Genomic DNA, 23,589 nt, shown 5'->3' with positions numbered 1-23,589 from the left:
CTGTTGGATTCTTTCTCTGTCTCCAGGTGGGTGTGGCTGCTGTGATCTGGGATGCAGCTTCTGCTGTGAACCAGAGTTCACACTGGTCTCAGGGCCTCTCTTCCTGTAACTGAGCAGAAGTTCAAGATAAGTTCAGCTTTCCTAGGTGGGAGCTTGCAGCTTGTGGCTGAAAACTCCACGACTTCAGCTACTCATGCTAAGGAAAACTACTCAGACAAAAGAATGTAATTTAAAAGAATTCAGTGAACTAAGTTAATTTACCAGTTCTGCCACTCCTGACAAGGAAGGTGGATGCTGGTTTTATTTTATGTGTAGTAGCACAAATGTTTTGCTTAAAAGAATCACATTTCTTTTGCCCATTTCCAGCAAAAAGCAGCTTGAGAAAATAAGTGATGCAGTTATGCAAGATAGAAGTGATGCGATTAAACACACAGTTAACGCAAAAACTGGAGTTCACATCATTATCTTATTTCATGTTTTGCAGTTTTATTGTGATTGTATCCCAAGTGTGTTGAGCCTCACAGAGCTTAAAATGAGAAGGGAAGGGAGCAAGAGACTGAATTGTTTCTTATGGATAAACTTAAAATACACATAATTTTAAGGTTGTCTGTAGATATTAGAAACCTATGAGAGTGTGTTTGATGTTGACAGTGGAGATTAATCAGCCAAAGTAAATGTCAGCAATATGAGTCAGTTAGATCAGATAACCACTGTACCTTATGTCAGTCAATTATAAAGCATATTTTTAGTAATGGAAGACCTTTTTGTACTTCAGTAACAAAAAAATGATCATGTGTGAAAAATGATCACCTTTGGAGCAATTTAGTCACGGCTGTCCATTGGTACCTGCTAACAGGCCAGCACTTGGATTGAGTGACCCTGGGAATGCATCTACAGAAGGAACAGCAGGCAGTGTGACCTAGGCTTTATTCTTAAATCTTAATTTTCCAAAGTAATGTAGTTTCAGTCATTTCATTAACTAGTAAATAATGATTTTAGCGTTCTTGTTTTCTCACACTGCTGCAGTGAAGTGAACAATCCTCAAATGTAAAAGCTGGAGATTAATACAGCTTTAATTGATCGAAATTGAGTGCAGGCACTTGCTTTTTTCAGCATCTTGTATGGCACTGCAGCTGTTCGAGGCATCTTCTGATTGGTGTCTGTGCCAAAAGATCCTTGTGTTTGTACTGGTAATAGGAGAATCATTGCTTTCACTTTGCTCATTCAGACATCAGCTACAAATACTGTTTAAAAAATTTAGGAGATCTTATAACATTGCTTCTCCAAACTGGTGGGCCTAAAACTCAGTTATAATTGAGGGTTACTTAGAGAATTCAGGCAAGTGCAGACCTCTGTGCAGATGGCTGAATCAGACAACAGCAAGAAATGTAGCTCCAAGAAATTTGGGTCATCTCCAAGCACGTTCTGGTGTTGAAGAAGCAACTGTAAGTGCAGCTTTGTTCGTGTGTCTTGGCTGTGTTGTGTAAGGTCATCTTGCTGCACTTGGTATCCTGGATGATTTTATAACCTGTTTCCTAACAAATATAGGAAAAAAAAATCATGTCTTCACTGCTTTTCTTCCAGCAGCTTAGAAATAGCCAGTGTTTCCACTCAAAATTTGAAGATGGAGCATGATTTTGCTAAGACAAAAAGCCATCTCCAGCATCGTGCAAGTGTTGTTATTTTTTCTCTCTTTTGTAAGTGATGGATTATCTTGTTTGTGTTGCTGATGCTTTCAGAAAGTGCTTTCTGCTGGTCCGTATGATGTAAACACATAAAAACCCCCTTTGCCCAAAGGATTGCAGCCTTATGGATTTTGGAAGGTGGAAAAAAAGCACTTGTGCTTAGCTATACCTGGAAAACAGGGGGAAGATTTCTGTCTAGAATTGTCATTTTAGGTGCCTTTTCAGTCCTCATTTGTTTTTAATTGTAGATTGCATCTAAAGAACTCGTTTCAACATACCTCACATATACTACGGCACTTGAAAAGCTGCTCTGAGTAGGCAGCGTTGTCAGCTATGAAGAACAGGCTTTGAAGTGTTTGTTTTAGTACTTTGAGATTTATATCTTGAATTCCAGAGATTTTTTTTTGCGAGTGAAAATGTGAATACCTTTGCTTGGGGGGGTAGCAAGCTAATCCTAGGGACAGGGTATATTCCTGCATTTCTGGGGAGAAGTGAATTGTCCCAGTAGCTCTAAGTTGCGTCTCTTTCTGCACTGAAATAAAAAGAGCAATTCTCTTACTGCCTGTGGTTTCCAGTCCTATTTTGCTGTGCTTTGTCTGCATCTGTTCCCAGCAAGTGTGGCTCGCCTCACTGATAAAAATAAACACGGAATAACTGAATTGCCCCTGGAGCAAACAGACTCTGTGAGCTCCGGGCGGGGTCAGACCGAGTGTGTCTGTCTGCCATTCCCGGGATGTGATGCAGGTGGATGTGAATCCTGGACAGCATCAGCCAGAAGCAAACACAGGGGTTTTGTGCTGCTGGTGGTGCCCTGAGGAGGGTGAGGTGGAGCTGCAGCTGCCCCGGAGTGGAGCAGGGAGGATTACAGGGATGGCAGAAAAATGAGCTGGGGATCTGATGTGGAAGGTCAGGAGTAGTGCCTGCTGTCTGAGGGTAGGGGATTAAGGAGCTACTGCAGAATTCCTGCTGTGCCAGTCCAGGATCAGCTTCTGAAGGTGTGAAAGGCCTGCTCTTAGTGTGAGGTTCATATCTGAGCTCTGTTGGTGTGTTAACCTGCTCGAGGGCAGAGCCAATGGTGACCAGCAACTGCAGAAAACTGCCCAGGGTCCTCAGGTTCTTACCTTTCACTCTAGTTGCCAGAATCCACCCTCCCAGCCCACCTTTTCTGAGGGGAATTACAGATTTTTGGGCTCTCTTACTGTGTCTGTCAATAGTATTTTACCAGTTTGTGGGTATCTGGTAGGATAGGACCAAATTTTTAGATCATGTTGGATGAAGGGGTGATGTAGCAACTCTGTTCCTGACTTTAGCCCATGACTGTTGCCTTTCCTTCATACTTATTTTTTAATTGAATGTAAAGAACTTCATAAGTTCAAAATAGTGTAAGCATTGAATTGGAAGTTCTCTCTGTCAAGCTCTCAAATTTTTTTTCACGCGTCGCTGGTGGGAAAAGAAATTATTGTTAAGAAGAAAAACACTTAATAAGGATACTTAAAAATGGAATGGTGCTTAAGAGGCTTTGTCAATAAGCAGTTTTGAGGCCACGCTCTGAAGAACAGCTTAGATGCCCCAAAGGATTTTTACAGCTCTGCTAGTGAGTCTAATTACAGATAATTCTGCTCTCGCTTAAGTCATGCCTCAGTTGGATCCTTCCTGTAGTGTTAATATTGCTTTTTGCAATTTAGTTAATTGGCTGTGATGTACACTGAAGTTACATATATGTGGAATGAATAAATTGCTTCTTGTCTGAATCAGATGGATCCTGATAGTTTGCGGGTTTGTGTTTTGTAGGGATTATGTGAGGAGTGAACTGGAATCAGGCTATGAAGGACCAATGTACTTGGAGCCTCTGTCTATGAACCGTTTCATGACTGCTTTAGTAGGTAAGTGCTTTAAATATTTGAGAGGAGAGAGCTTTAATTCTCTTCATTGCAACCTATGCATGTTTTACCTCTTGGTTTCTAATCTCCTTTCTTACTTTAACTTGTTGTGATTCTTATTAATATGCAAGAGGCATGGGAGGATAGCTGTATCCTGCCTGGCTTTTTCTGTGCCACTGATTTACCAATACCCTGTATACTTGCAGCTCTGAAATATTTTCCAGCTCTGTTTGTTATGCTTTGCCTCTGTTATTCTCAGACTATGCAGGCTGATTCAGAACAACGAGAGTGCCTATAATAACCTTTATATGGAAAATACTGTAGAAATTTCAATAGTTACATGCATTTGTAAGATTTTTGTCAATGCAATAATGTCAACACATTAAATCTTTATTTGCTTTATAGCTAAATGCTGTTACTCTCTTACAAAATCTGGTGAAATGTATTGGTGGGTGTGAGCATGGGACTACAGGTTACTGTTTTTTTTACAGAGTCCTGAGGATATTTCTAATTAAAGAATTAAGGAATAACAAGTCAAACACATTTAAGTTGTTTGATTAATGGCAGAGATGACTTCTCTACCTAAAAATCCCAAATAAATCATGAAGAATTGGACTTGCCAGTGTTTCCTTACCCTTTGAACTTTGACTGGAAGAGAATAAATTCAGTGTTAAGGTTGCTACACCAAACCATATGTTCTCCTGAGAGAATACTGGAATACACATACACACTATGTGTATTTTAAAATGATGCCTGAGACAAGCTTGGAAGAAAAATCTTCCTTAATTCCTTTCACTAAGATCTATGGTTTTCATCAGATTATTGACAGATTTAGTCAGCCGTGTCCTACCGTTGGCAAAACTCAGCTGCTTTCTGTTTAGTTGCAGCTGCTACTGGCAGATAAAAATGGGTTTACTACTTTACAGTATGTTAGGTCTGACAGAATTTACCCATCTCCTGTTTGCCTGCATCCTTACTTTCAAATGTGGCATTTTTCTTTGATTTTAATATTTTTAATAGAAGTAATACTGGTAATTTTCAAGGAAAGATTATTTAGATATAATTTCTTCTCTCTTCAGAATGTCTAGATATATTTTCAAACGATACCAAAGTACACCTAAAGCTTTTGGCATATTTTTAATGAGAAAATGTTTGTAATTAGACCTGTGAATCTCTCCCAGGTGCAATGCAGGGTTTTATGGTAAAGAAGAATCCTGCAGAGAGCTTCACAAAGCATCTTGCAGGCCTGGGCAGGAAGAGATCAGGAGGCATTGTGTCATTCAGTAACACTTGAAAACTAAACCGAGAGTCAAACCCAGCATGCTGCATGCAGGTTTTCACAGGGACTAAAATCAAGTGAGAAAAATATAATGGTTTTATTCATTACAGTTTTGAGTTGTAGTGAGTATCAGACTAAAGTGTTCCCTTATTGTAATTGTGTTTCAGAAATAGGTGCTTGTGACTCCCAGCAAATATGTATGTGTTAACGTATTTAATATCCCCATTCTTAATTTTCCTTATTCTTTCAAAACCAACTTGAAAATGTAATTTTGGTCTTGATGACAAGCAGTCATCTTTGGGGAAGACTTGTGAAAGTGGTCTGTGAGGCTTGACAGTGTTTTGTATAAATATGAAATGTTTTCTCAGATTTGTTGTATGCAAGGTTTTTTATTCAGCGGAGTCTCAAGAGTGCACAGCGCTGAGTGGTGCCATCTTCACAGCAAAATGAATGTACAGGTGCTTTGCTCCATCTTTTTCTCACTTATTCTGACAGGGTGTTGTGCTGCAGCACTGCTGACAGGCACCAAAGCAGGTGCATACGGGAACGGAAAAATGCTACTATTGGTACAGCTCTGGTTCCTGAAGTTCTGGTCAGAATTAAGGGAATTATGCACAGTGTCACTTGGTTCACAAACATAACCTTTGTTAATGCTTTTATTCATTAATTCTTTCTGAATGGGATCTCACAGTCATTTCTTCCCCTGCATTTAACTCGGCCTCATGACTGTCGTCTAGGGATAATAATGTGTTCCTAAGTGGATGGAGGAAATAAATGTCTTTGGAGATGGCCCCTTCAGGAGTGAGCCACTTCGGGAGCACATCAGCTGTGAACTTCTCAAAGCTGCTGTGTGCTTTTTCAAGTGATGCTACCATGAAGGCTTGGTATTCTTATGGCACAGTAAAGGGGTTTTATATTAACTTTAGGGTATCTTGTTTTTTAGTAAGTCCCTGATGTAGCCAGAGAGTTTGTTCACATCAGCTTTCTAAAATTGTGAATGAAAGAAAGGTGCTTCTCTACTCCGAGTGGCTTGTACAGTGGTTGTGCCATGTCAGCTGTCTTGTTGAACATTTTCCATTAGCTTATGGGCTGAGAGGCTCTGGCTACCTGTCAGCAATGTTTAATGTATCTTTGGAGGTTTGGGGAAGGGAAAAGAATGGGCAGGAAGTTCACACAATGGATTTCTTCCTTATTGCCTCATTCCCCAGCAGAGGACCCTGGTTGGTGTCTTCCAGGGGTATTGCAGCTGTTGGCTTCATTAGCTGTGTCAGTCAGTTTTCTGGCCACAGCGTTTCAGTTTACAGGATGCAAACATTCACCTGGATTTGATAGTTGTAGCAGATCCTAGAGTGTTAAAATCTGTGATTTGATGTGAGGTTACTTTCTCTGGCTGATCTGCTGTGCAGCTCCACCTGCAGATAAAGTGTGATTTACTGCAGAGAGACATTGGCTGTCCTGAACTAAGGTGCTGCTACCCCAGTTTAAAATGGGAAGTACCATCACTCAAAGCTCCGCTGGAGACATTCATGCCTTTCCTGTAGGGGTTGAGAATTGACAAGGTGCATGCTTCAGGGAGGAGATTGGAGCCTCCAGAGAAAGTGCTCCATGTATTTCCTTTGATGATGTGTACAGTTCTGCTTCCCATGATAAGTAACTTTTGATCAGTGTTTAAATTAAAAGGATGGGAGGGCCAGAGTTGAGCAGGGATGAGCAGCACACTCCACACATGGCTGCCGGAGGAAAGCAGGTTCTGCTGTTTACACTGAGACTGAACTCAGAGGCTCTAATTTGTGATCAGAGAGCTCCAGAGTCATCCCTGAGAGCTCTGGATTGTTTAATGTGATGCTGTTGCAATATTTGATCTCAGATGACGACACTCTTATTAATTGCCGAGGAAGACGTTGGATGCTGGTGTTTGTGCCGCTTTATGTGTGAAGCTGAGTTGCCTTAGTTACCATGAGTCGCAGAAATCCTCACAAGCTGCCTGCCAGGCTCCTGAATATGACAGCACAGCAGTGTGCTGATGGTGTCTTAAATAGGGTTGTAGCAACGTGTGTGTGGGCAGAGAACAACAAAGCAGAGGGAGAATGCTTCAGAGCTGGAGTTTGCTGAATGTCTAAAGAGATGAGTAGAGTAACTTTCTCTGAGGCTAAGAAGACCCAGTATGCTGATGGTGTCTTGCTGAGAGCAGGGGTGCTTGTTCTGAAGAGACATCTGCTAATTCAGAAATACATCTATAAAATTGACAGTAGGAATTTTAACTTGAAAGGGGACGGTATGAAGGAGGGAGAACTTTGTATGCTTAAGTAGTAGAGATTAGAGATTGCTTTCAGCTCAGTTGCAGTTATTTTGAAAGCAGAAGTCCTGCCCTAGGTAGAGAAGCTTGGCAGAATGAAAGCAAAACCCTGGTATTGCTGTTTCTCCTCTCACAGCTTCTCTCCCCAGCCCATCCAGAAGGGCTTACAAGGTCAGTGAGCTTATGTGAGCACATGGAGTTCGTGCTGACCTGGAGATGTTACTGGCCTTGGTCTGGTTTCTCTCTTTACCTAAGGCCAGCTCCTGGTTTCAGGGAGAGTTATGAAATGCAAATATTGTGGAGGTGATTCCAAACCAGGGCATTAGCACTTGAATTCAGTACCACATACTGTGGCATTTGGATATAAATTAACACAGATGATGAACAAGGGTCTGTTTTCAGATTATATGCCATAAATTTCTTCCTTGCTGGAAAACAACGAGTGAGGATTATTTTTATCCGGGCAATGTGCGTTTTGCCCCATTCAGTTTTCCCTGGGATCAAGGGTACAACCTCAGTGTCTGTGATGGGAGCAGTTCGACTGAAGTGGTCTTAGTGCTTTAGGAAGGCCACCCACCAAATCTGTGGGTGTGTGGGCGAGATGTGCTCATGCTTGTGTCCCCACCAGCTATTAAAGAGAATTTAGTTGTTAATTATCTGTCACTTGCAAGCTTCAGTGATCATTCTGAGCAACTGCCTCAGGGCGTTATGAAATTATTGTCTCAGCTGCTGACCTGGCTGTTCTCCTGTTGCTGGTCTTGGTCAGTAATTCCTCTTGACAGTGTAAATATTGTTGCTCTAAAAGCCATTTGGGACCTCTGATTGCTTTTTTTGTGTAGGTCGGGATGAAATAGTGTAGCTGGGCTTCAGAAAAGCTGCTGTGTGTAGAGATACTGATGGGATTTCAGCTGAGCTGGGGGTGGTGAGGAAAAAGAGGGCTGGCTTCTTGGGTTATCCTCTGTATGATTTATTCCTGGGGCTTTATTAATCTGATCCTGCATGTGTTTTGGGTTTACAGCTCGCTAATCTGGGAAGTGAAAGCATTCACACTTTGAAAAGGGTAAACTTCAGTGACCCAGCAAAAGACACAGAGAGGAGCCTGGTTTCGTAACAGAGATGTCCTAGTTAGAACCGTCATAATATGCCGGCTGTTGATAACGGTGTTCTGGAGAGATAACGTATTAAAAATACGCTTTTTCCTGAAGGGGATAATCAGCTTGGTTCTGAACTGCTGTGTCGCGTTTCCAGGGCAGCTGGTGGTGTGCACGCTCTGCTCCTGCGTCATGAAGACCAAGCAGATCTGGCTCTTCTCCGCGCACATGCTCCCTCTGCTGGCCCGGCTCTGCCTCGTCCCGCTCGAGACCATCGTCATCATCAACAAATTCGCCATGATCTTCACCGGCTTGGAGGTTCTCTACTTCCTGGCATCAAATCTTCTGGTGCCCTACAACCTGGCCAAGTCCGCCTACAGAGAGCTTGTGCAGGTGAGATGGTGGATGTAACCGTTCTGTTCTTGGAGACTTTTATGCAGGAAAGATGTAAAAAAAAACCAAAAACCCACCCACTTTTACCATCTTCTGTGCACCAGCTCATCCTTTCTTAGCCAACCGAATAAGCTCCTATCCATAGCATCTTCTTTCTTTAATTTGTGATAGCTTTGGATGGGTGAGCAGTTAAGACATGAGCCTGAATTATGCCGCTGGCCAGCTGAGCATGGCCACTTTGCTTGGACTTTGCTTATTCCTTCCCAAATCCAGGCTAAAAGACAAGATTGTGTCAGACTGGAATTTATTTGCCGACTTATTAAGTGAGGAAGGTAATCCCTGAGCATTCATTGTAGTAGCTGTCCATTTCAGGAAATACCTTGTGTATGAAAAACGTTTGTAATTGCAGAAGTGTAAAATTGGGAGTGACACTGAAGCAGTTTTGACTCTAATAATCAGTAACTTAGTGATTTTTCAACTTGCACAGTGATTTGAGAAGTCTGTGGTATTTTCTTTAGAGCAGCAACATTACTGGCACCTCGAACAAGAAATCTGATCTGACATGTCCATTTTCTTAAAGCTTTGACATCTGATACATGTTTAGTTCAAAAGACACTTTCTCAGTGGTACAGAAACATTGCATTTCTGGGGTTTTTACATTTTATATATATATATATGTATATACATATTTCTGTATATTTCAAAATAAAAAGATTGATGCTTGCTTGGCTTTTGACTGAGCCACAGTTTCAGCTCTCATGACTGCCTGGATTTTTTTTCAAACCAAGCCACTGGGAGTTTTTTGCTTTCTCCTCTTCAGTCCAGGATTAGACTGAAAACTAACTCGTTAAGCTCTTTCAAAACCTTCTTTAAAGCTCTTGTTTGCTGTCATATCTGTCATACACAAACAAAAACCTGGCAGCAGGAGGTGTGTGCTGTGCCAAGGTCTCAGCCTGTCATGTTGATCATTGGTGTCTGGTTATTTATTTTGTATTGAGTTGGTCTTTAGAGCAGGATTATCCTTCTGTGTTTGTACAGCACCTAGCATTGGTCTGACCTCGTCCATGGAATCACAGATTTGTTTAGGTTGGAAAAGAACTCTGAGATCATCAAGTCCAACCACTCAAACACATCCCTTAGTGTCACGTTTATATATCTTTTAAATCCAACAAGGGATGGTGACTCCACCATTGCCCTGGGCAGCCTCTTCCAATGCCTGACCATGCTCTCAGTGAAGAATTTTTTTCCTGATATCCAATCAAAGCCTCCCCTGGCTTTGCTGATTTAAAAATTAATTTGGGAGCTAACTGGCAAAGCTTCACTATCCTGTTTTCCAGTGAGAATAGAAATATGCTTACTGTGTATGAGTGGCAACATTTGGGGTAAAACAGTTGTGTGTCTTTACAGCTCAGAGCCTTGCAAAAGGTTGGAACCAGCTCTTCCATTTTCCCTGTACATGAATGGATGCACAGATTGGCTCCCTGAAGTCAAATTCAGATTAGATGGGGATTTGAGACTGTATCTACATTTTATTAGACATTTATGTTTAAAACACTTTAACATCTTACAGTTTTTTTAATCGCAAATACATTCCAGGCTGAAGGGCGAAAATCGTTGTTTCTTGCTGTATTTTTGTTTGGCAGAATTGAGTTCTAAAAACTGCTGTTACCCAAGTCTTCTCCTCATCTCTAGAATTGCTTGTCTCCCCCCTGCCCCATCCTAGTATTTCAAGTCTTTCCATGCCAGGCTGTATTACAGTAATCATGAAGAAATATTCTTTTTATTCCTGGCCTTTGGACACTGATCATACTCTTTCTCCAGGTTTTTTATGGAGAGGGCATAAAGTGTTTCTCCCTTGAGAATACAGAAAAAATGGCAAAAAATTTTGCAGTGTGGCACTGGGTTTATAAGAATGTTGGATGCTGCTTTTCTAAATACATGTAATAGAGTTGCAGTGAATAGTTGTGAGTGGTTTTCACATTGTACTGGCAAACCCCAGGATTTTTGTTTTTTAAGAAGTTGCTGCATTTTGCTTGTGTTCCTGAAAGAGCAGAAAGAACATCGGCTTGTGGTGTGTTCATGTAACTGGTTGCACCTCTGCTACAAATCAAGCCTACATGTGTATTCCAGAGGAGGATATTGCTATTCCATCTGGGATATTTTTGTGCTTGTATTTCCAGTGCTGTAACTATGAGCAGTTGTTGGTTTTCAGTGCTGTCCTGGTGTTTGAGAGTTGACACACAAATCCAGCTATTTTGGGCTTGATTTGATTGTGAGCTTGATATCAGTGTCAAAACTTAGTGAATATTGGGATGTTGAACAGCAGGAGTGTTTCCTGAGAGCCCTACCAGGTGGACCAGGGCAGTTTTTTGTGTTTGTGTGTATGTTAAGCTGTGCCCAGTGGTACAGTTTAAGAGCAGGCCCAGAACCTTGGCTGTCTGTTTGCAGTAGAAGATGCCAGAAATGTCTCATCGTTCTGAATCTGCATTATGAGCACAGCATAACCCTTTTCCAGTGTGGTGGAGCACTGTGCCAGGAGCTGCACAGGATTGCTTGCCTTGCTCCCAGGCCAGGGGAGTCTCCTGAGGACAGGTGCATTTCCTTGACAAGTCTGTGAGCAAAGTAGGAGCTTGGCACTCTGTCCCTGCCACCAGCATATTGTTTGTCCATCAGCCCCAGTGCTGCAGCAGGTCCTGTGAGTGTCACATCCCTCATGCTTGTCAGCTTTTTTAGCATTTCTCAAAATTTCCTTGCCATGATGGCTTCCATGTCATTTTGGGAAGCAGGTGATGAGGAATTAGTAGTTATGAACAGTTTCCTTTTGACTCAAGTCCAGCTTCTTGGAAATGATTGTAATTTAGTCTTTGCATTGCAAAGGAAATACTTTGAGCTTCAGAGTCTTCCAGTATAAGTCTTAAGCATGAATTTCAAAACACTTGGTGGATTAGGTGTGTGATCCTTTTGAGATACTTAAGCGTAAAATGTGGGGGGGGTTGTAAAATTCCTTCCTTAAAAACAGGTCAGCAAAGTAGATTTACTACTTTTTTTTTTTTAATGGTATGACTCATTTTGGTGTCTGAAGTGTGCAGTGACTCGGCAGTAGCTACAGAGAAAACAGCACTGCTGTGACTTAAACTGGACAAGAGGATCTGAGGGGCTGGCATGACCCAGAGCCACGTGTCCTCACCCCTCTGGCTGTGAGTGGGCTGCAGGGAGCAGCTCCAAGCCAGATGTTTGTAGGAAGGGACATTGAGCTGGTCTGAGGGTTTGCTGCTGGAGTCAGGCAGACTGGAAACCTGTCACTGCTGAACCTGAGCTCTGCCTTTGTCAAACTGTACTTTGATGTGCCTCCTCTCTTCCTGTGGGATGGCTGGTGTCATGTGGATTATCCTTGCCTTCTTTGTGACTATATTGTTGACTTCTGTTATCAAATCCCATGTGCTGTGACTCAGTAACAAATTGCTTTTTTGTGTCTTCCCAGGTGGTGGAGGTGTATGGGCTCCTGGCACTGGGAATGTCTCTGTGGAACCAGCTGGTGGTCCCAGTGCTTTTCATGGTGTTTTGGCTCGTCTTATTTGCTCTTCAGATCTATTCCTATTTCAGTACACGGGACCAGCCTGCCTCCAGAGAGAGGCTCCTCTTCCTCTTCTTGACCAGGTAATTCAGGAGCCTGCAGATAATTGGTTTTCTGTTTGAACTGTCTTCTGAAATGAGTATCTGTGCTCTTTTAGAGATGAGATGTGAATATTGGCTTTATTGCACTTGGATATCCAACAAATATTTGTCTTTATTGCAGTGCCCATGCGTATATAAACCCTGTTAAGCTTGTCCTGCAAAGGCATGGATCCCATTCAGAGCAGACATTAAGAGAACTGTGGGACAGCTCCCAAAGCAAGCAAAATATTCCTTTGAGGAAGGATTAGCCATAATTAGAGCTTTGGTCCAGAAGTTGTTTTCAGTTTATGAATTGGTTTTAAGTCTGAGATATTTCAGCTGAAGTTCAGTCCATCTGATACCTTATTCATGATCATGTTGCTTTCTGAACCTTGGATGTCTTCATCATTTTGGTGTGGGACACATTCTTGAGTTCATCCAAGCATCCCAAGCACCCAGATCCCAAAGCAGCTTTTGAGCCCAGTGGTTAATGTGGCAGAGCTGTAAAGATCAGAAAGATACTGGATTTGTAAAAGCTTTCTAAAAATATAAAAAGTTTTATAGGCCATAAAGTTTAAAGGTTGTACGATAAAGGGTAGAGGTCTGTGTTGGTGCTGTGACTGAAAGGCAGCATTTCAGGGATTCTCCTGGCTTCTGTGTGACTTTTTCAGCTGTTTGTGCACACAGAGGGAACAGGAATGCAGGGCAGACAGGAGCTGAGGTGCTGCAGAAGCTGGGTTAGGCAGATTAGGTACAGTGCCAAAATGGGATGGGGAAAAGAGGGGTAATACTTGTCTAAACACAGGACAGAGTCTTTAGGGATCATACATCATTAGTTCTACTGTTTGATTAGTAATTTCTTCATCACTACAGTTTTCCTATCAGACTTTCAGTTGCTGGGCTTTTTTTGCCTTGCTGTATCTGTCGATGGTGCCATCCTGTAAGCTGTCAAAATTAATTACCATTAAGGAGAAATGCCAAGGATTTTTACTGCATATAGCATTAAAATTGCTTATGGTGTCACCCTGCATTATGTGGAAGCACTGACTATGTTACCTGCTTGTTAACTAAACCACTGGGGTCTGAAATTATTCTTCCTGCTCATTTCTTCTGCAATTTTAGTTTTGTTACAATAGAGGAGAAACAATTCTTTTCCTTAAAGTTGAGAGTATTCCTTACACCATACTGTTATACTTCTCCTATTTGTGGCAAAGCAGGGACAAAACACTGATTCATCTTAAAAACACAAACTCTAATGGTACCACTAACAGGCTGTGACCCCTAGAAGGGACCTGAAGTACCTTGACAGGTCAAGTAATAATGTAGTGCTGGCTGTTCAACAGAGTGGAAGAAAAGATGTGCTCTTCCATGAAAACAAGTGAATTCTGCATCTGTGCCCTTCAGGTGAACGATTGCTTAAAACAGTGGGGCTGGAATTCAGGTGGGAGCAGTTGGGGTGTACACAGCTGCTGTATCTGACTCCATGAGGTTGGAGTGGCTGTGCTGGATCAGGCCAGATCCTGATGGAGCCTGGCATCCAGTTCCCAGCAGTGGCTGCAGATGAGTTCCTGGAAGGACACCCACCCATTATATGACACACAGGATGCTTCCTAGGACTCATCCAATCCTGTATCCAACTTTTTCTGTCAGGCTGCATTAGCTGGATGTGGCTAATAAGTATTTCTGTAACCCTCAAAAAACTCTTCCATCAGTTTGTGGTTTCTGCCCTTGAACCCATGTACACTTGTGTCATTTGGAAAATCCTGAGGCAAAGCGTTTTCATAGCTCAGCCTTGTCTCTGTAATGAAAAATCCATTTTGATTGCTTGAATCCATATAATTTCATTCAGTGCCCCTCAGTTCATATATTGGGGAGGGGAGACATGGATATCAAGTTGTTTTCTTGAAAACCGAGAGTAGCCTAAGTCTTTTCTTCCCAGACTGGAAAGCTCTTGTTCAATATTTGCTGTTTAAAACTATTTTGTACCTTTCATTATCCTTGTTCCTCTCAAAATTTTTTCCATGGGTTTGTAACTGCTGTGATTTTTGAGAAGCCATGAAGAATTCAGCTCTTTGGGACATTTTATAAACTTGTGCATGACACACAAACATAGTAAAGCTCCCCAGGCATCTCTTAAGCTCATAAGTTCCTCTGGGACCCTTGCATATTAGATCAAGTTTGAGGAGAGTCCTAACATCATTCTGACAAAAAAAAAACCCCAGAAAAAACAGGATTCTCAATTACTGGTAATTTATTTTGAAGCAAAACTTAGAGTTCCTCAAATACCCTATATAAGTAACTGCTTTAAATACTTATTTTCATGATCTTGATCAGCAGGCCCATCTAGAAGCTTTTTCAGCCCCCCTTGGCTTGGTAAACAGGCAGAATTTGAATGCTTACCAGAAGTACTGTAAATAGTATAGGTAAACACATCAACCTTTTCTGCAGTGAATTGCTTTCAAAGGCTATTTCAGGTTTAAGTTGTCGTTGAAAGAGACAAAGTAAATGTCTCCTGGATGAGCTTTGTTTGTTTTTGAAGCATGTGCTTCCTCAAAACTCGTTTGTCACAACACTGGACTGCTTCACTCATCACTCAGTTAATTAGCAGGACATGGTTTTTACCATTTTACCATGACAATTTCTGTCTCAAGACTACTGTCCTGAGGAATAAATGAAGATTTTTTTATTTTTAAAGAATGTGTCAGTGTATTACCTTGGATTATGCATATGAGTATTTCCAGCTGTGTAACCCCTGGCTGACAGCTGGTCCTTTTATCTTTACCTGGCATTGGCAGTGCTGTGTTTGCAAACCCAAAGCACATTCTGGGGCTTGGGCTGCTTCAAATAGCACAGTGCCAGGGCCAGTAGAAGAGCAGTCTGAAAGTGGGTGATTCAGCTGTCAAATGAAGTCTGGGTCTCGATCTCTGGGACTTTGCTGTAGCAAAACAGAGGAAGAAACCAGCTGAAGAAGAGCCTTCTCTGATAACTTTTTCTGCTGCTTCAGGCTCAGCTGTTCCAAAAACAAGTGCTGCCCACCTGACCCCGATGGGGACGCTGACAAAAAGCCCCAGTCTCCCAACAGGATTTATTAGTTTGGTGTGCATTATTATGGATAAGAGGAGAACGTGCCTTAAGTGAATCCATCTGCTTTAACTGGGTCTTTGTGGTGCTGGGTGAAATTGCAGCGAGTGACTTCAGTGTGTGGAGGCTCTGGGCTCGCCTGTGGCTCCAAACCCCAGCAGCAGCAGGACAGTGCCACCACGTGGCCCTGAGCCGAGGGGACTGCAGGGATGTCACAGCACAGCCCTGCCTCCCAGAGAGAGCAGCAATGAATTTATATCTTGGAAAGAAGTAAAACAAACAAACAAAAAAAAACCCCTCATTGTTGTCATGCTGTGCTTTGCTATGTCGTGCTATAACTTTCTTTAGAAAAAAAAAACCAGCTCTTTACATTCATGCTAAACCACCACTCTCATCTTCTTCATGTATTGGAAGACTTAATGGCAGTGTAGAACTTTCAACATTTTCATTAAACCAGTCCAGTTTTGCTCTAAAACCAACTTGCACAGTTAACAGGAGAGGGGGGAGAGCTGATTCACGTTCCTTTTAACTGATGAACCTTTTCTTTTTGTTTCTTTCCCTCTCTCTCCTGGCAGTATTGCCGAATGCTGTAGCACTCCATACTCACTGCTGGGATTGGTCTTCACAGTCTCTTTTGTTGCTTTGGGAGTTCTGACTCTCTGCAAGTTTTACTTGCAGGGTTACCGAGCGTTCATGAACGATCCTGCTATGAACAGGTAAGTGCCTCATTGTGCCTAAGCTCTGAAAAGAAACAGGGAGAAAGGGGATTTATATAAAAATGCACGGGTGGCATTGCAGTTTTTTGACCTGTCTTGATGTTTTGACAGGATTTTTGTATGCCTGTCTGTGTGTGCATTGAAAAGATTTGAGGTGAAAATACTTGTCACAGGCTTCTTGGGAGATGGTTCATTTCTGCTCAGAATCAAGACTGTTACTTGGGATTTACTATTGCTTTTATTTTCATGAGTCACTGAAAGATTTTCACATGCTTGCATAATATAAACATTTGATATTTTCATTTCCTCATCTCCCCTCTAATCATGTATGAAACATTACTAATCTGTGAGGTTTAAAACATGGCATTGTATGGATTGCTTGTAAATTGTTATGGGAAATAGCCAAAATGCCTTTTCTCAGGCTTGTCTCAACTTGTCTAATACAAAATTGAGATCCTGACACTGCCTTCCTGTTAACTCCAGACCATAACTCTATAGAGAGTTGAGACCATTTGCAAAAGAATGTTTTACATCTTGGATTCCAGGATGTGGAAGCAAAAAGGGTATAAATTAGGGCTACATAAGAGTAGTCTATATAAAGACATCTTTTGGTGATGCATGTACTTTTTTGCATCAAATAGTTGTGGTGATCCTCAGAGAGATTAAAGTTACTCTGAGGTTCCAAGACAGAAAGAAGTGGACAGCTGTATTTGGTTTAGGTACAAGGAGAATAAACCGAAAAAGGGCAAAATTGGTATTTTGTATAAGCTGAGTCCTTAAAATGCTTTGTGCCGGGTGGTGTCTGAGCTGGGTGTAGCCCAAACACAGCTTGTCAGGAGCAAAATCTGCTGGTTCCTAAGCCCAGCACTTCAGCATTTCTGAAAACATCCCTCCCTGGTTAAAGCCTTCCAGGGACACCAGTGAAACCTAAAACCAGTGACATATGAAAGGTTGTGACAGAAGCAGACAGTTTATTTCCTGGTGTTTCTAAGATGTTCTTTTGAACCAGCATTGACACAGAGATGTGACTGTTTGTTTTTTTGACTGTGTTGATCTGCAGGGGGATGACTGAAGGAGTCACACTCCTGATCCTGGCTGTGCAGACAGGTTTGATTGAGCTCCAAGTTGTGCATCGGGCGTTCCTGCTCAGTATTATTCTCTTCATTGTGGTGGCATCCATCCTTCAGTCCATGCTGGAAATTGCTGATCCCATTGTCTTGGCATTGGGAGCCTCAAGGGACAAGTAAGAGACTGGTTTCCTAAACTGAGAGTTACTCAATGCTCTTTTAGGAGGTGATAAACTAGTAATTGATGGCTTTTAGTACTTGTAAAGTTGCCTTGGTTTTTTTCTGTGTGCAGATTTCTTTCCTAGTCCAAGTTCTCTAGTTTTGTGGTTCCAGTTAAGCAAATCCAGGACTGTTCTCTCCCCACCCACACTCCATTGTGTGGATCTGCAGAATGGTTTTTCTTAACCTCCTCTGCAGTTGGGTGGGTTTCCCTCTAAAGCAGTGATCTCACACAGCTATTGAGGGTGGGAAGTTTCTAGGAGTGACCTTGTGTTTGATATTGTAAAACCTATTTTTTTTTTTTTTGGTGATCCCAAAATGATAAGGTTTGCTGGCACGGAATAAGAGGTGGAAGGTTTGCCTTAGTGTCCCACATGTTTGGATTGTGTGGGATTGTTTGGTTTCATTTGTGGTGTGAGGAGCTGTATTGGTGCTGTGTGGTGTTCTCATATCAATCTGCTTTTATCTTTGTCAATTGCATTTGTCTTTTCCCTTTGTGTAATCTAAGTGAAGAAATGAACAGGGAGGGTTTGTTTATGTGTAGAGTTTGTTTAGCTTGGAGGTGTTCTTCGTGCAGCAATTTAGCTTCCAGGATAGAAACAGAGGGAAAGGGAGCAGAGCCAGGACAGGAGCATCTGCCCAGCTTAAACAAACAGACTGTGGGGATAGTGAGTTTTAACTCTTCTGCCAAATCTCCCAGGGAGTTCTAAATCAGCAAGAAACAGAATAAGTTCCACTTCAGCTCTCCCTTCCTCCCTCACCCACACACATGGAACTGCAGATCTCAAAGTCACTCTGATGTTTCTTCAGACTGTATTGAATGAATCAGTTTGTGTTGCTGTACTGTGCACCCAAATGCTTTGACTTTTTCTGTACCTCATCTCCAGAGCTAAGTGAGGTTAAAATACAACCTGAGGAACAAGTGGAAGTAATGTAGTAAATTACTGGAGATATTCTGAAAGCCTTCACAAATGGGTGGCTGTAAAGAGATTGATAATGTGTTTAGGTTAAAGAGGAGATTAGGAAGAAGTAGATGATAGGAGCAGAGTAAGGACTGGCAGAGATAAGTGTTCAAGTTGTGATACATTTCTTCTTTTGTGACCTCTGAATTGGGGAATATAGTTCTAAAGGCAGCAGGGTTAAATCTGATGATGAAAGTAGATTTGCCCCACACATATTAACAAAAACATAAAGAGTTGCAAGAATTATTTAATTTGGAGACCACTTGTTTGTTTAGAGAAATGTCCAAACAGTTACACATTTAATAATTTATTGTAATGGACTTTCATCTGTAACATTCAGTATCTCAAGTACTTATTTTGCCCATAATTTTTGTCTTTCTGTTGAAAACAGCAAAGGTCAGATGAGAGGGAACTTTCCACAGTTGTAGGCACATCTGCAAGCTGGGAGTGAGGCTGTGCCCAAGTAAAATAGAAACTCCTTTCAACAAGCTAAAGCCTTGAGCGAACATCTAACGTGCCTACATCCAGCAGTCATTCTATTCTTATTCTGACACTCAAATTTGACTTGAAAAATAAAAACCTATTGTGTTGTTTTGCAGGAGTCTGTGGAAGCACTTCCGAGCAGTCAGCCTCTGTCTGTTCTTACTCGTGTTCCCCGCGTACATGGCCTACATGATTTGTCAGTTTTTCCACATGGATTTCTGGCTGTTGATCATTATCTCCAGCAGTATTCTAACCTCTCTTCAGGTAAGAATATCAGCCCTGTGCAGCCCTGCATTAACTGTGATCCTGTTATTCTAAGGGGGAAAATATATTATGAGAAAAGAAGAGAGATGAGAGAAGGGCAGAATTACAAGAGGTGATAAAAAAATCTCTTTCTGTGTCCTGTGTCTGGGGCTGAGAACAGAGGTGAATGGAAGTCTACTTCAAATTGTAAAGCCAAAAGGCATTTGGGGGTGTGTAGCTATCATAGTAAAAAGGTTTTCTCCCAGAGTACTCATTTATGTGTCATTACTTAGCTATAACTCTTTGAAAGCAATTTGATGTTTGAAACACAGCAGTGAAAATAGAGGAAATGTTTTATACTGTAAGTATTTGTTATTACTTGGGCTTTTTATTATTAAATTTTCTAAATTGCCCCTTAAAATGCTCAGTGCTCTTGTCTAATCAACTCAGCTGTGTTCTGGACTCAGGAAGGGGAAAGTACTTGGGAACAAGCTCAAATGCTTTGCAAGAAAGAGCAACTTTTATTTGTCTTGAAGTTCAGCAACAATTTCACTGCTTTGGGGCTTGCCCTCTGTCCAGCTTTGGGAGCATTGTGTGGACAGAGCTCGATGGCCAGCACTGACTCAAGCTCCAGTTGGGAACTGAAAGCTGAGCTCATGGTCTTGCCCTGTGTTACAGGTGCTTGGGACACTCTTCATTTATGTTCTGTTCATGGTGGAGGAGTTCAGGAAAGAACCAGTGGAGAACATGGACGATGTGATCTATTACGTGAACGGTACCTACCGGCTGCTGGAGTTCCTGGTGGCTCTGTGTGTGGTGGCCTATGGGGTCTCAGAAACCATCTTTGGGGAGTGGACTGTCATGGGCTCCGTCATCATCTTCATCCACTCCTACTACAACGTGTGGCTGCGGGCCCAGCTGGGCTGGAAGAGTTTCCTCCTTCGCAGAGACGCTGTGAACAAGATAAAATCTCTGCCCGTGGCCACGAAGGAGCAGCTGGAGCAGCACAATGACATCTGTGCCATCTGCTACCAGGTAGGAATGGAAGTGTCAGAGGATTGGCTTCTGTTGAAGTACCCCCAGACTAAGTTCAGTCTTCAGCTAATAAGTGGCTCGAATTATGTGTGATGAATAATACTGCACTCAGTAAGTAACTGGAATCTCCCAGTTTTCTGCTTTGTGCAGATTGATTTGGAGTGCTGTCACCAAGATAATTCTTAGGAATGAAGAGCTTGGATGTGCTTAAACTGCCTTTTTTTTTTTTTTTTTTCTCCATTTACACAGCAAACTCTATCCTTAAGCTGCTTTGACACCTCTCATGTTTGGGTTGAACTGGTCTCAGCAGTAGCAGCAAATGTGCCCTTTCTTCATTACTGGGGGATTTTTTTAGTGAAAGACAACATGTCTAGGTAGCTGATTTGTTACTATTCTGTAGAAGCAGCACAGTCTCTACAGATATTGCTGCTTCATGTGCGGTGTCAGTTTTGTAGCAGAAACCTAATTATCAAAAGGTTGAGGGTCTTGCTGACATAAGCCAGCAGATGTAAGGACCCTAGACATTAATGCTGAAAGTAATATCTTTATCACACTTCTACCTCCAAAGTCTCTTACTCTTGAATAGAAATTGTAGTTATGTGTGACAATGAAAGAATCACCCTAACATTAGTAGTGTGCAGTTAAGAGTGGGATTGGATTGGCTCCAAATTTGATAGAAATTCTTTTGAAGAGTAAAACTGCCAGATTGAATGACAGTGTTCAAAACACCAGACTAGTATTATGTGGGTCTCAGCTGGCAGAGTTTGTGGTGTCACTTCATTTCTGGTGTTGTTACATGTTGTATCTGTCATTGTGCTGTTTTGACTTGCACAATTGTTTCTTGAGCCAACCAAGATGTGATTCTCGTCCTGAAAAGGTCGTGTTTAATAATATCTTACAAACAAAGGGGTTTTGCCTCATTTTTAATGCCTGTAATAAAGAAAGCAAGACCTGGCCTGTATCTGAATTGTGTGTGTATCAGAGAATCATTAAGGTTGGAAAAGACTCCCAAGACTGAGTCCAGCCTTTGGCTGATCCCCATGGCACTGAGTGATCCCCAGGCCTTCCTTGGACACCTCCAGTGACTCCACCACCTCCTCTCCAATGCCTGACAACCCTTTCAGTGAAGAAATTCTTACTGATATCCAAAATAAACCTCCCCTGCCACAGCTTGAGGCCATTTCCTCTTGTCTTGTTGCTTGATTGCTGAGAGAAGAGGCTGAGCCCCACCTGGCTGTCCCCTCCTGTTAGAGAGTTGTGCAGAGCCAGAAGGTCCCCCCTGAGCCTCCTTTTCTCCAGGCTGAGCCCCTTCCCCAGGTCCTTCAGCTGCTCCTCATATGAAATGTGGTGGGTGTGAAGGAAGGAGCATTCTCTTCCTTGTCTGTGGACTGCTTTTGTGTTTTCTGTGCCTGGTGAACCCATCAGATGTGTGAGGAGAGAGAAGAGGAATGGTATTACAACTAATAATGCATTTCCTTCTTTTTTTTTTTCCTTTTTTTTTTTTCCCCTGTATTTTTCAGGATATGAAAACTGCTGTAATCACACCATGTAGCCATTTTTTTCATGCGGGTTGTCTTAAGAAATGGCTGTACGTGCAAGAAACCTGCCCTCTGTGCCACTGCCAACTGAAGAGCCCTTCACAGCTCCCAGGACTGGGACCAGAGCCAGTGCAGCAGCCAAATCCTAGTGCAGAGCAGAACACCAGGCCTGGAGATGCAGCTGAGCCTGGTGCTGCCTGTGACCACAGGCCAAGTGTGAAGGACAACCCGAACAGGGGCCACGATGGACACCGCAGCCCCCAGGCCTCTGCCCACGCAGGGGGATCTCACAGCATGGACAGTGACACGAGCCTCTTTGAGGCCAGCCAGGGAGCAGCCTGTGCTGCAGAACTCTTTGCAGTGTCAGAAGGGTGCCCTGCTCGAGATCTGAGGGTTTGTGTCCAGCTCTGAGGCTACAGAGGATGACGCAGGAGCAAACACATTTCAGAGATCCACGTTTGACTCAGAAGAAAACCAATCCTCCACAGCTGTGACAGAAGTGTAGCTATTAATGCTGGTCAAAATGTTATCTCCCATGCTGATTTTTATGGGCTGCTTGGTAGTTGGTAACTCCAGTGAGATGTAGTAGAAATGACTCCAGAAGCTCTCTGAACTGTGGGCATAGGAAGGATGTCTGGGAATAAATAGCAAGAGTGTTTTCAAGATGTAGGTGAGGGGTGAGAGGAGCAAGAGGTCTGTGAGACGTTGTGGCCAGAGGTCCAGGAGGCTGCCTTGGTTTTGGTCAGGGAGAGGAGTTGCACAGAGTCCCAGGCCCTGAGAGGCGTTACGGGCCGCGAGTTGCTGGTCTCAGCTTTGGTCGCTGACATTTTTTATGGCACGTAAAGCAAAAATCAAAGATGTAACAGCAGTGATTGTACCAGGAGATGGAAGCACTCTTAATACGTCGTGTGTATGCTTTGGGTGTTCTTGGGGCAGTTGCATTTGAATTCATGTAATCTATTAGTGACTCTTGACTTTTATGACAGAGTCGTCAATATTTTGATGTATATGAAACTTTTGCTCATAATGGGCACAGTGTGGGCTGCATGAAGTAAACTAAAACTCTCATGAACACTTTGCCTCTGCGGGAGGAAAGTGGGATGAGTTTTAGGGCACGGATAGAGGCCTGGCAGGACTGTGCTGTGTAATGTTTAACCCTTGCAGCTCAATTAAAACAGTATTAAACTCTGGCGATATTTGCACTTTGGGAATGAGTACATTATTGTGTATGATCAGACTCCGCAAATGCCACTTTTAAAAGCTGTTAATAGGTTTGCACCTTTTTTTCTTTGACAAGGACATGTCCATACTTAAATTTTTACATTCATCATGGCTTCAAGTAGAACAAGGGACTGGGGTGGGGAAATAGGTGGGAGTAGGGGGCAGGCAATTTTTTTATGTGAATTTTGATATGAAGAGAAATTAGTCACTTATTTATACGATAGGCTTGACTCAAGTGTTTTTCAAAGTCGGTATTCCTAATGTGAAATGTGATACTATTTTATTTTTAGTAGTAAATTTGGATGTAGACTGACAGACATAGCTGAATGTCTTAATAAATTACATTTGAAGATTTTTACACCTGGTTATGTGATTCTTGCACTGAAATCCCACAAGTACACGTTGAGAGGCTCAAGCAATAGCCCTGTGTTCCTCCTGATGAGTGAAATTCCCTGTGTTCTTCCCCATTTCCATTTCAGTGCTCTGTGCCCTGGTGGTACCTCCTGCCCTCCCCTGTTCTTGTCACCAGATCTTGGCCAGTGCAGAGCTCAGAGGCACGTTTGCTCCTGGAGGCTGTGCCTGCTGCTACTGAGCCCTAAACAAACCCCAAATCTTTTCCTTCCCTCTGACAGGATGGGAACATCAGTCACACCATCTTCTTGATTATCTCAATGTTGTTTTCTTGTCTGTTACTCAGAAATTTGGATTCCTCATGTGATTTCACTGATTATCCCAAAACTTTTATT

At 42.4% G+C, this 23,589-nt stretch overlaps 1 protein-coding gene across 1 annotated transcript in view; it reads left to right on the top strand.

Annotated features, from left to right (window-relative positions):
• The window catches only part of RNF145 (ring finger protein 145), a 46,994-nt gene extending 23,793 nt beyond the window's left edge, over positions 1 to 23,201 (top strand). Inside the window, exons 4-11 of the mRNA XM_066329267.1 lie at positions 3,477 to 3,568; positions 8,389 to 8,624; positions 12,106 to 12,281; positions 15,935 to 16,075; positions 17,136 to 17,318; positions 18,923 to 19,070; positions 19,728 to 20,084; positions 21,605 to 23,201. Coding sequence (XP_066185364.1) covers positions 3,477 to 3,568; positions 8,389 to 8,624; positions 12,106 to 12,281; positions 15,935 to 16,075; positions 17,136 to 17,318; positions 18,923 to 19,070; positions 19,728 to 20,084; positions 21,605 to 22,033 — 1,762 coding nt within the window. The 3' untranslated portion in view covers positions 22,034 to 23,201. The remainder of the gene's footprint in view (positions 1 to 3,476; positions 3,569 to 8,388; positions 8,625 to 12,105; positions 12,282 to 15,934; positions 16,076 to 17,135; positions 17,319 to 18,922; positions 19,071 to 19,727; positions 20,085 to 21,604) is intronic.
• The last annotated feature ends 388 nt before the right edge of the window (positions 23,202 to 23,589 follow it).

The sequence above is a fragment of the Sylvia atricapilla genome, chromosome 14 (genome assembly GCF_009819655.1).
Source record: "Sylvia atricapilla isolate bSylAtr1 chromosome 14, bSylAtr1.pri, whole genome shotgun sequence".
In the NCBI taxonomy this organism is placed as follows: Eukaryota; Metazoa; Chordata; class Aves; order Passeriformes; family Sylviidae; genus Sylvia; species Sylvia atricapilla.
This window is presented reverse-complemented; position numbering and strand designations above follow the sequence as displayed.